This window comes from Eutrigla gurnardus, assembly GCF_963514095.1.
Source record: "Eutrigla gurnardus genome assembly, chromosome: 2".
In the NCBI taxonomy this organism is placed as follows: domain Eukaryota; kingdom Metazoa; phylum Chordata; class Actinopteri; order Perciformes; family Triglidae; genus Eutrigla; species Eutrigla gurnardus.
In genome coordinates this window covers 23,174,709-23,187,532 of record NC_139916.1, presented here as the reverse complement: position 1 = coordinate 23,187,532, position 12,824 = coordinate 23,174,709, and the positions used below count along the sequence as shown (strand labels likewise).

The following is a 12,824-nucleotide window of genomic DNA, read 5'->3' as shown; positions in this document are numbered from 1 at the left end:
CCCTTACAAGAACGGAATTTCTAACTGGAATTTGTGCTAGCAGGAGCATTATTTTAATTCATTTTAAAGTTTTACCTAACCTTGACAAATTAATATTAATTGAATATTGAATATGGATATAACATAAACAAACAAACATCTCAAAAATAAAACAATTGTGGTAAACATGGTAGAGGGTTATGCAACTAGGTGGCCGATGTAGTAACACTGTGTGAGGGATTGTGTATGTGTGATGGGCTGATAATAAACTAGTGTTGTGTGTTGGTATTGAAGGGAGTCACTCAGGGCAACAGGGTGGCGTCATCACTGCAGTAATGTAACACATTGAGTGAACTAAATGACCATCAGGGTACCGGCTCAGAAACGCTGCTCTGACCTCTGTCGGGTGGGCCTCAGCGCCGGGTGTACATACTGTCCAGATGCTAGCATCCCACTGTCACACCCCATGACACATAATTGATCACTTCCTGTTTTTATTATGCAAGCGTAATCAGTTTACATAAGCATATTATTGTGTCAGGACATAGCTTGGTCTCACTATAATGCCCCCTACAGACTACAGGACAAGTGCCTCCAGCAGCCTCTCCGCTATGTAGAGAAGATCATTGTTTAAGTTGATGCTGCATAAGGCCTTTTGCTATTCCGCAACCACCCGTTGGAATTCGTCCATGTGCACACGATAACGTCACATACATCAGACGCACGCGTGGCTACTCTGACTGTCCAGATTGACGCGCAGCTGTGAAATGCCTTGGGTGAGGGCGTAGGGAAAGAACAAGGCACGTGGAGAAGCACGATGCCAGGCTGGAAGAAGCTCGTTGGAAGTGTTTATTTAGCCTGTGTGAATGTCACCCTGCCTTACTCATCTCTCACAGTTAAGTTACAAAGTAGGGGGCAAAAGGCTTAGCTGTGAATTAACTAGGGCTCATCAAACACTGGCTGCTCTCTTTCCCTCCCTGTGTGGTCGGACCGGATCGGAAACCAGCTCTCCTTCGCTCTCACTTCAAAGTCTTCATGTCTCTAATTAGCTGCTTTGACCTGTGACGGCACCGGGTATGTAACAGAACCACACCCAGGACACACAGGGGTCCAATCTGCCGGGGGTTCAGACTGCATTTCTTCAGGAGTATTATTTCAGATATCAAGGAAACAGCTGTTGGTTTTGCTGCTAGTGAGGAAATATTTATCAGATTGTGATTCATAATCCATAATCCATTTACATCTATAAGTTTAGCTTCCGTCAAGCTGTTCTCATTCTCTCCTTCTGAGCAATTCTGCATAAGAAAAAGAAAAAAAAGTTGTGCCACTTGAATATTGCAGTGAGTAGCGTGATATTATGTTTTGTAATACTGATTCAAAACATAATGTATAGATTCTTTAATTCACAAAAAGTAAAAATGATTTCACTCAAATTGTGGGCAGTGACTTCTTAATACTATATCAATATTTTAAAAACATAGAATCTTAACCCCAGTATCATGATACGTATAGATCATTGCTAAATATAATATTCTAGTTTTCTAGAGTTTAATTATAATAAATGAATAGATGGATACAATACATTTGCGTTTATGTCATTAAATGATGAAGTTACTTTTTGTGGTATGACTGAAATAAAATATTTACAACTTTATAGCACGATATCTTGAAGATATGTTATATGAATGCAGAGGTGAAAAGTGACACTGACTGTACTGTAGTGTGGTACTTACATACAGTTTTGACGTACTTTAGACATGCATTTCCATTTTCTGTGACTCTATACTTCTACTCCATTACATTTAGGTAAGTATTGTACGTTTTACTCCCCTTCAACTCGACTGACAATCCTCATTCAGCCTAAATGTGTGTGAGCACGAATGACCCAATGAAAGAAACCATCTGTGATGTTATTTCACTTTCTGGAGCTGCTCCATGGCCGATAGAAGACAAACTGATTAAAGCCTGATATAGAAAGAAATTACTTTGATTTCTGGGTGACGAATCTGACACCTCTGCAGGACCCGCGGTGGCACACTCCCAGGCAAATCACATGAGCCGATAAAATGGGCCTGGGATCAGTTTAAGTGGATGAAAACGTGGAGCCCTGAGAAAGTCAACGTCACGTGTTTGTTTGGACAAAGGAAATGTCTGTAAAACATTATAAAGGTAGAAATAAATGAGAAATAAAATGTTTTCTGCATATTTTTTATATACCCACAGTACTGCATTGAGACTTATGATTCTTTGTTTTATTAAGAATATTAAAACAAGCAGCAACCATAGCTTTTATTCTAACTGCAACCTAAACGTGTTTATGACATTCTCATGATATTTGTATAAATATGAATATGCATACAAACAGATGTTACTGACGCGATGACTTCCATTCACTGTCTCTTCTAACAAGCTGAATTAAGCTCAAAAAGCTTAGCGGCTATTTTGAGCTTAATTTCAGCAACACTGAGTGTCAGATTGAAGCACTCGGCAGCATTTGGGACGCGGTGAAGTGTGAACATCTCGCTAACAGGCTCCTATCACAGCTGCCTGTTTTAACAAAGGTATGAAAAACAACTAAATGTGTTAATAGTCTACAGAGGGCAAACAGCTACAAAAGCAGCTTCAGCACCTAAAAGTGAACCCACTGTCATGAGAGCTGCTGTTACACCGTCCTGCACCCACAGCATGCATCAGAAGGCAGCCATATTGTTTTTGGTACATCGTCACGGCACATTTTAAATAGATTACCGTCAATAGCGACTGCGATTTACGTATTCACTCGACCCAGATTTGTTTTTTTAAATGGCAGTTTGCAAGACTATGCTGTACAATTGAGGATCCCGCCTCCACAGAGGGGTCGCAGTGGGAAACGACCAGAAAGTACTGGTAGCACAAGTGAGTGAAGCATTGCATGAGCCTAGCACACCCTGCCACTGTATTATGCACTAAAAAACAAACCTCATTTCACTGTTAATCCTATTAAAGTCAGCATAACACCAGCCTATGGCCTTTTACATAACACGACAAATACGATTATGTTCTCTGTTGCATTCCTCCTCTGCCTTTCAACAAATCCTGTTCCACACTCCAAAAACCACTGCTTGACCCAGAAAAGCTGCGGAACGGGGAAGAACAAGGATCTCCGTTGTAACAATTCAAACCAATTCATGGTAACATTTTCTGCAATTTGCGCCTCACTACTCGAGGCCGTTGTCAAGAGGGTTTAGAGATGGTACAATGAAGTGTGAGAGTGTGACAGGCTGATGTAATGCACACAATGCATTTATAGGAAAGTAGCAGACCAACTGTGTCATTTTCTTGTACACAAACAAAAGTTGGATTTACATTCACTCTTTCTCACCAAAACTCACTGTGGGTATCCTTTACATGTTGAATGCATTTCCTTTTATTTTTCAATTTTCATTAAAAAAAAGTACTGTTTGCATCAATGTTTACAAGTTTTCTCTTTCCTGGCTTTGTTGGTTACCACGGCGCTCTTCCTTCTGGGAGATATCCACTTATAAGTAACCCTTTCAACGTGTTTTCACTTCATGGAAGTTATTTGTGACATCTTGGTCGTCTTATTGTTATTCAGCATTCGGTTGGACTCCACCCTCCTTTGTCACGTATGGTTGCATAAAAACAAGATGGTGACGGCCAAAATGCCGACTTCGAGGCTTCAAAGCAGCAGTCTACAAACCAACAGGTGACGTCGAGGTGATTAAATCCACTTCCTAGATACAGTCTATGACCAGAGAATGCAATCTATGTTGCAAAGGCGCCGTTGCTGCATCTCGGGCTTAGCGTCATCCAAGACCACTGTGATTGGTTTAAATATATACAAACAAGCCATAATGATACTGTGGAGTCAGACCTTCCTGCTGACAGCACTGTGGACATGAGTCAGGCTATGCCAGACGAGGTAAAATCCAACCAAATACATCCCGGCCTGACAATGAGACATTCTAGTACCATCAAGCATTGAGACCAAAAACAAAAGCTGTGCCCTAGAAACCACAAATTCGGCACAGCAGTAGGCAGGTGGTCTGTTAAAATGGTTGGTAAACTGAGTTTAGGTGGATTTACCCTCGGCAGCATCTCTGCCCATGAAATATCAGATTAATATTCCCAAACTTCGTTTTTTTTGTTAGGGGACGGTGAAACACAAGCAGCCAAAGTGTAGACAACAGTGACGTTGAATGATGCAATGGACATACATGAGGCAGAGGAGGGTGGGGTTGGGTGGGGCTGATGGAGGGGAGCTGATGGCAGGCTGATCTGGGTCCACACAGAGCGACTCACTTGGCCAGCTTCGTCTCTATCTGCTGCCGGATCTCCTGCCGCTCCTGGTCGCTGCGGACGGGGAAGATGTTGCGGTCCTCCAGCTCCTGCTTGCTGGGGCGGTTCCGAAGCTTCACGGCCAGCAGCTCCTTCCTCATCCTGCGTGGGAGGGTTCCTGTCGTTTTGGAGCACAGATTAAGGTCACTAATGCCACAGAGGTTTTCCAGCTAAACCCGCAGAACTGATGCTAATCACCGCACGGTGTGCTTTTGTGCGTCCTCATAAGACCTAAGACCTTTTTAATTAAATACATGTCTACATCCTTACTTCAAGTGTTAAAGTATTCAAGTCAATTTATTAAGCGCAAAATCATAAATTTGGCTCTGGCTTTATAGGGCTTTACAATCTGTACAGCATGAGACATCTTCTGACCCTCCATCAGAAGGAAAAACTCCCTGAGAAAATCTTTCCCAAGGGCAAAGAAGGAAGAAGCCTCAGGAAGTAACAGATGTTGTGTGTACAGAATAAACAACAAAAGAATTACAGCGTAATCAGAGCAGTAAAAACAGCAGTAACAGTAACTTTCTTATGTATTGTGTTTAAAGTTATTCATGCATCATACGAATGTTCACCTCCTTTTCATGTGTCTTGTGTACAACTTTGAATCATGAATTAATTAAACCACTCTGTTTAACAAATTTCTCACAGACAATTTTCAAACTCAACAAGAAAAAAATGTATATGAATGAACAAAACACTGAATGAATACATCCTACTCAGGTCAGTATTTAGCGGGGGCGCCTTTATGAGCAGTCTGTAGGGATAGTTCCAGATGTTGCATAGCTGATGAATAGTTTAGGTTCAAAAGATCATTCTTTTTATAGATGAACTTAAATCTTGGAAATTCACAAGATTTTCATTCATATTTCTGCAGCAATCAGACATTTGCTTCACACTCATCCTGCTGGCGTGCACGCCCATCATAACTCCACAGTCTACCAGGCCTATTCTTTCCCTGCAGGGTCACAGACATGTTAAACGCTGGCGGCCGTGCACCAGCGACCCACATGAATGGCCAAGAATTAGGCCACCAGAGCAGATGTTGACGGGCCGCCGAAACTTTACACGGGTTAGTCTGCAATCCGTCATCACTGAAAATCTCCCTGTCATGCTCTCACTGTAAACAAACATGGGCAGAGATTATGCCGCTTCATTATCCACTGACAGCTTTGCCCAGATTTTGTTGGCTTCCTACATTAAGCGGCAGATAATGGCAGAGCAAATATGTGTGTATTGTCAGCAGACCTACCGGAGATGACGGAGTCGTTCCAACTGTCCTGGTCGTTCAAGTACTCGTCCAGACGCCAGTTCTCTTTGTTCTCGTCAGACTCCTTCTTGCCCTCTGACTCCCCGGCGGGCTCCCGCTCTGTGCTGGCCGTGCGGGACAGGCGGCCATCCATCCGGCGTTTCAGAGAGGAGCGCCCGTCCTTCGTCTGGAAACTGAGCTCACATACCACAAGACAAACCTGTCAGTGACAACTTCATTGCCCTATGGCCACTCTGAATTCTCAGTTCTGATTGGTGGGAAGGGGTGGATTATAGCGCTGCAAACGTTTGTGTAACGCAGACTAGATGGTGAGTAGATAGATGTATGAGTCTGTGGGTTTCTGATCAGCTACGACATCGACCAAGAGTCGTGTATAAGACGAGGACGGTGTGTTGCCATGGTGATTTCCAGGATGATGAATGTTTGGGTGATTTGAATGTTAAAATATACCCACGGTTGAACTCATTGAAACATGCATTATAATGCACGCTTTGTTTTTCATTACTCTATTTATTAAGTATTTACTATTTCATAGCATAATAGATTCTCTTCAGTTGTGTAGCCGATTGTGACTTGTGTGTTAGTTGGTGCAAGCGTAATATGTGTATTGTGTAACCACCATCAACAATGGAATGGTTAATATATTCTCAGTGAGAATAATGCAAATCTTACTTCAAATGAATGTGCTATAAGTGTGAATTTAATAAGTACATTTCTCTTTCTCTGCTGGTTTAAATGAAACACTTATCTCGTTTGGCTTGATGTTGCCCAGCAACACAAACTGAAAAATCTGGAGCAATTTGTATAATTCAGAATAGTATTTGATTTGAACATGATATGAATATTACACCACTAAATGTCAGAATCGTCCACAATATGTGTGCGATAAGAACAAATGTGGGTGTTGGGGTTGGATTATTATATTTCGCAAACAGGGCCTTTAGACAGTCTAACAAGAATAATACCTTATAATGTATTCATTATTTGTTTTTCTTTTTATACTAAAATATTAATCAAAACTATCAGATATTGTAGATCTCAAATGATCTACAATCTACAACATCCACGGAATAAAAACTATACTGATAAAGGCAACTTAATATTTCAAGTAAAGGTATATGAAATGCTGCACCAAAGTCTGACCTGTCCTGTCTGTGTTTGGTGGCCAGGGCACGGTGCAGTTCCTCAATTATGCAGCTAGGGGGCAGCTGTGAGTGTAGCATCCCGAGGTGGGGGGACCCAGTGGGTGTGGACATCCTGCCTCTCAACAGGGAGCCGTGGGGATCTTTGGGGAGAGTGAAGTTCCTGGGTAAGGTGGCCGGAGACTTCTTAACTGGCACTGAAGGAGCGCCTGGGAGGAGGAAACAGAGGGATCGGTGTGAGACTGCTGCAGACCAGCGAGCCTTTACATCAGAGGTCTCCTGGTGAACTCACAGTCCAGACTGCCCAGTCTGGTGAGCAGTTTGACCGGCGGCCTGGTTGGAGGAGAGATGCTGGCTCTTCTGGGCTGCGCCGCTGTTGCCTCCTGTTTCCCTTCCACGGCCTCCACCTTCCCCATCGGCTGCTCGTCACTGGCCTCGCTCACTGAGGTGCTTTCGTCCTCTCCATCTCCACTCTGATTGGGATCGCCCACCGTCTTTGAATCTTCAGTCACGTCTTGTACTGAAATTAAACATCAGCAATTGTGATGCAAAGGTTTGGTTTGTTAAGGAAGTCTCTGTCTCCACCTAGTGGACATGCTGTTTCAAGCTGCTCACCCATATTATTACTACTAATCAATGGTTTTAAATCACTAACAGGAACCAGCAAAATAAAAAAAAGAAAAGTTATATGTTAATAGGGGATCCAAAGGTTTATTGTATGGACTGTAGGATGTAGGGACAACATGTCTTAAAGTAAGGTATGTACAAACTCTGCACCACCATTACCCATTTTTTTCTATATTTACACACTTTGTTGCTTCACATATTTTAATAATTTCATTTTTTTTGTTTTGAAACAATCATTTGATTGTGCTTGGTTTGCATACATACAACAGATCATTGCCAAAACTAGCACTAGATATCACTAGGAATATGTATGTATAGATGTTTCTTATTGCATACATGTATGTGGAGTGTTTATGTAAGTAGGTATGAGGTGGTACCCCTTCAAGGCTCTGTGTATCTGTGTGTAGGTGTATATATGTACATGTGTATGTATGTCTTAAGTGCAACTTGGCATGTTTCTACATTGGCATTTATAGAGTGACTTAAGGTCTGTGTATTCATTGTTAAGCCTGACTTACTGGTCCTCATAAATATAGTTTAGGTTAATTTCACTAACTGATGTTTAGCTGATTGTATCTCATCATACAATAAACATTTGATCAAAATTAAATAAAATGCTTGAATTAATTAGGCAAAAAGAACAACAACAACAAAAAAACACTCCCCGCAAGTTAAGGCCTTTAAACATAAACAACATCAATTTTCTGAATGTGTTGGCTCAGACCACAGTACTGTACTCTTACCTGTGGAGGCCTCTAGATCGCTGCCCAGGTCTTCACTGGTGCTGGCCAGAGGTGCCACGGGCTCCTCGTCTCTGTCCTCAGCATCAGAGTGAGTCGGGGTGTCTGGATCCTCACTGTTGCCCCCACAAGCCAGATCTGACTCTACATACAGGGCACAGTGGAAGAACAGGAGCGAGTCTGCATAGTTAGGCACCATGTGGCCAAACAAGTGAACTGTGAACAACCTGGAGCCTTGTGTGTGTGTGTGTGTGTGTGTGTGTGTGTGTGTGTGTGTGTGTGTGTGTGTGTGTGTGTGTGTGTTCATGTCTCATTTTGCACCTGTCTCCGTCTCCCCGGGGCTCCTCCTGACGAGGTCTTCTCTCTTCTGTCGTACAGCTGCCTTCTTCTCCACCGCTAAACAACACAAACATTCATGAAATGCTCCACTGATTGAAAACATGTGACACAATGTGCAAACGCAGCCTCCGTGTTCCCAATGCCCAGCGCAACGCCCAAACCAGCCAGCATGACGGAAGCACGAGTCCTCCATCTCACACTCACCCGCAGAGGGCTTCAGCTTCTCGTTTTTCTTTTTCCTCCATTTCCACGGCTTGAAGATGCGTCCCAGGCTGGCCAGCTTGCTGTTGCGGCGGACGGGAGGCGTGCGAACCCCTGAGACCAGGCAACCTGAATGCAGCGCCCTCTGCTGGTCCATCACATCTACAAAACAAAGCACGCTTAAAAATAGGCTGCAAGCAACAACATCCATCCGGCATGTGGGTCACTGGCTGCCTTATTGGTTCCAGCCTCATTTCTGAGGAGTAATGAGCGGTGGGGAGAAGACAGAGAATCGCATTGTTTGTGAGGGACTCACATGATTCCAGGCAGCCAGACCTTCCTGGCCCCAAACACACAGACAATAGAAAGACACACAGAGGATAAATCTAATCAGCTTCTGCACAACTGCCTTTTCTAAGGTCGATGCAGACATCTGCAGCATGCAATCCTCACTGGTTTTACTCTCTTAGGCGGCATCCTTATCTTGGTGAAGCACCAAAGGAATATACAGCGCAATTTGACATCATACAGGAGTGACAGAATGTACATGCGGCTGCTGACAGGCTGGTATTTTTCAGAGCACACCGTTTTGTCTCCGTATTCTGGTTTTTAGTTGCGTGTGTTTATTTGGTCGTCCTGTATTTGTCGTTATTGTCGTAGACGTGAATTTATTCCAGCGTACTGACAGTCCTATTTTTGGGGCGAGTGCGTCTTGCAGTTAAAGGTGCAGTGTAAAGATGGAGGCATCGAGCGATGAGGTTGCAGATGGCAGGGAAGTGAAACCTCTCCCGTGTGCCAAGCGTGTGGGGAAACTACTGTGGTGGTGCATAACCATGAGCGACCCGATCTCCAGCCAGTGTTTTGTTTGTCCGTTCTGGGCGACTGTAGAAACATGGAGGCCGGCTCCATAAAGACGACCCGCTCTATATGTAAATATGGTTTATTCGATTACAGATGCACCAACACCATCCAGGTCAAATACAAATGCAGTACTTACATTTTCATATACCCATATGAGTACTTAATCATACCGTTGCAGTTGTAACAATACGTAATAAGTAGTACATAAGTACATATTGATCAGAGCAGCTTTCAGTTCAACAGTAACCTTTTTCTACTTCTTTGTACCGACAGCATGTGTAACTATCTAATGCAGCTTTAACCCTGAAGGCCTTTACACATCAGGGGCGTGATGAATCACAGACATGGAAATGTGAAATACTCGCCTGTGAATATTATACGTCTTTGACTTTTATTGTGAAAGGTACAACTCAACTCGTTATGTGCGTGATGATTAAGTGATGACTTAATTTGTGTAGATATTCGACCCTTTAAATAGAAAATGCCGCCATTTTATTTTTCTGTAATTGATGAAGAAAATCAATTAATCAAAAGAATAACCAAGCGATGAATTGAAGATTAAAAACTCATCAAAAATTAATTAAAGCTCTTTCTTGGCTCAGCACATTGTGTACGTTGTGTGACCAAAAGCTTCAATGTAGATTAACCTGCAGATTATTCATTACTTGTTCCATTCAATTAAAACTCAAAGATCTTCACTTAAACTAAAAGAAAAAGAAAAGTTGGAATCAAAGAACATTTGGCATCGCTGCTTGAAAAATCATTCAAGTTCACATCGACTAGTTGTGCAGAAGCTTTCGATTTCTCTTCACGGATAAAGACTGTCAATCAATGGCTATTCCTCTTAGCTGCTACTCAAACTTCTCGACGTGCTGCTACGTTTGCAGGCTTAGCTGTAGAGGAGGGATCACGATCACAACGACAGACAGAGACGCTAAGAGCATCGATGGCGGAGAGAGAGAGAGAGAAGGAGACAGAGAGAAGGAGAGAGACAGAGAGGTCCCTTGGAGAAAGGACAGAAATAGGAACTCCTACACAGTCTGGCTCCGACAACAAGCTGACACTTCAGGGAGCCTACAGCTGAGCCGTGGGCTCTGCAGCTCCACCAACGCCTCCACTTTCTGCGTCTAAATCCACAACATCTGCTCTCTTCAGAAAATAATTGCATACACTTATTACCACAGTCACATAATGACGGGGGGGGGGGGAGAATGACAAGTGTTGTGATTCATACAGAGACATTCCACAGGTGAGGATCCGGTCGGTGGTGATGGTGTCGGCATGTGGAAGGTGGCCGTTGATCCAAGGTCAAAATCTAACTGATGTAAAACAGAATGAACCTATTCTTCAGTTCTACAACATGATGCAAGGAGCAGCCACTGGGATATAAACGTCCAAGACTTGCAGCTCAGATACAAGCATTTCATGTTTCATGTTCAAAACAGATGTCAAATAAATATCCATCATCAACCATTCCCTGGAGCCCAAAGTGACAAATGTAGGTTTTTTGGCCCAAAGATGCTTAATTTGATAACTCATGAGACGAAGAAAAGCAGCAAACCCTCATGCTGGAGAAGCTTAAAGCCGATTTTTAGAACTTTAGACCTGTGACTGAGAATACGTCACAAGCATACACACTTTAACTGCACGAGGCCAATCATCTCTGTTCCATGAACAGCGGCGCATCGATGCCTTGGCTTTTAGCTGACACCTTAAAGCTGCTTGACTGCCAACAATGAGGAGAAGCGGGTCAGTCGCCCAAGTCATGTGTGGCTGCCTGCCGGGGATGATGAATTCAGGTCAAGCCTGCTGTAGCTGTTGCAGCGCACCCAGGGTCAGGCTGCCGTTGCCATGGTTACCACGCTGGATGCTGCAGAAAAGGCCCTCGGAGGCAGAGAATCACCACAGCATGAGGAATAGGGAGTAACTGGGCGGATGGGAAGGCTGTTGCCACACAGAGAGCCAAGGAGCTGCAGCCAATCACGGCCCAGCATGCAACGATGCATAATGTAAGTCGGCGAGCCACTGGATTTTTAATTGTGCAGGTTACGTTGAAATATTTATTCAGGCGTTGGGCTTTATCAGCACGGCCTTTTCTGCAAACTCTGGGAAAAGAATCCTCGTTTCAAGCAGGAAAAATATAAATGAATTGCCAAAGTCAGACAGTGTAAAGTGTTAGTGTAGCCTAAAGCAAAGGTCTCATCCTGCAGATAATGAGGCTGCTGAGGAGGCCAGACAGAACATCATCACTCACATTTCTTACAACTCCTTGTTATGGAGGGGCTACAAAAAAATAAATCACATAATGTCCATCACAAAAGTTACCAGAGGGATATCACAACTAAAAAAAAGAATTACCATTCAAATGCTCTTTAATACTAAATCGCTGCTACGGGAATCAGATGAGCAGCGCTCAGTGGCGTTTGGACGTAAAGTCAAACACTACAAGTCCCAGCAGGCACTTTGCGTGAACGTTAGGATGTTTAGGGCAAATGCGCGGGGCGCTGCGCCGCAAATTGCCAATTAATCTGTGTAATATTGAGCAAAAACATACATACATATCATACACGGCTATGCAGTCGTCCTCCAGCTCTCGGTATTTACGTCATAGGTTCCCCAAAGAGCCGACGGGCTCAGGCCGACCGGAGACCTTCGCAGCGGCGGTGCGTTTGATGAACAAGACGAATGAGTACCTCGTTCAGAAAAGGTGCAAACATGCTACTTTGAAGCCGACGGGAGCGGTCCGAGTGAGCGGAAACAAAGTGTGTGAGCCGCTAGTGTTGATGTGCCATGTGGACCCCGCCCCTCTGGACGGGAGGAGGAGGGCAAGTAAACTGGCACACACACGACCCAGCCCCTACTGCGAAACATGCTGTTACAGTAGCAGCAGGTTACAATTCACACGCAGCACACGCAGGCACGCTTCAAAACGCCGAGTCATTTCTTAGGATGCAGCAGCTAGGACAGGGCCTGGGTGAGATTTGTATGCGCTTCATTTAGCGGAGAACATCTCAACTGTTATAGACTAATATGACCCCATTGAAGAACGTGGGATGTGCGCCAAAATCTCTACCAGGGCGAAAGCCCTGAAAATTACTGAAAATGGTCCTTTAGACATGTCCTCATACATTTCTACCAGATTAATCTTCATATTAAGAGAACAACTTTTTGTATTGCACTTCTTCACTTCACGTCTAAAAAATAAAATATGCAAATGAGGCAATATCTTATTATGTACGCACATAAACCCTTGAAGTTACAGATTTTTTTTGATTTTTTTATCACAATGTTCACAATGGCCATGATTATAAGGTCATAGACGAGTGG

The 12,824-nt window shown here is 43.5% G+C and overlaps 1 protein-coding gene across 1 annotated transcript in view; it reads right to left on the bottom strand.

The window, feature by feature from the left end:
• Positions 1–12,824, bottom strand: part of phactr3b (phosphatase and actin regulator 3b) — a 48,199-nt gene that overhangs the window by 19,319 nt on the left and 16,056 nt on the right. Inside the window, exons 2-8 of the mRNA XM_084030880.1 lie at positions 8,640–8,798; positions 8,418–8,492; positions 8,100–8,240; positions 7,022–7,249; positions 6,731–6,938; positions 5,570–5,760; positions 4,282–4,435 (exon numbers count right to left, since the gene is read on the bottom strand). Of these exons, the coding sequence (XP_083887006.1) occupies positions 4,282–4,435; positions 5,570–5,760; positions 6,731–6,938; positions 7,022–7,249; positions 8,100–8,240; positions 8,418–8,492; positions 8,640–8,798 (1,156 nt within the window). The remainder of the gene's footprint in view (positions 1–4,281; positions 4,436–5,569; positions 5,761–6,730; positions 6,939–7,021; positions 7,250–8,099; positions 8,241–8,417; positions 8,493–8,639; positions 8,799–12,824) is intronic.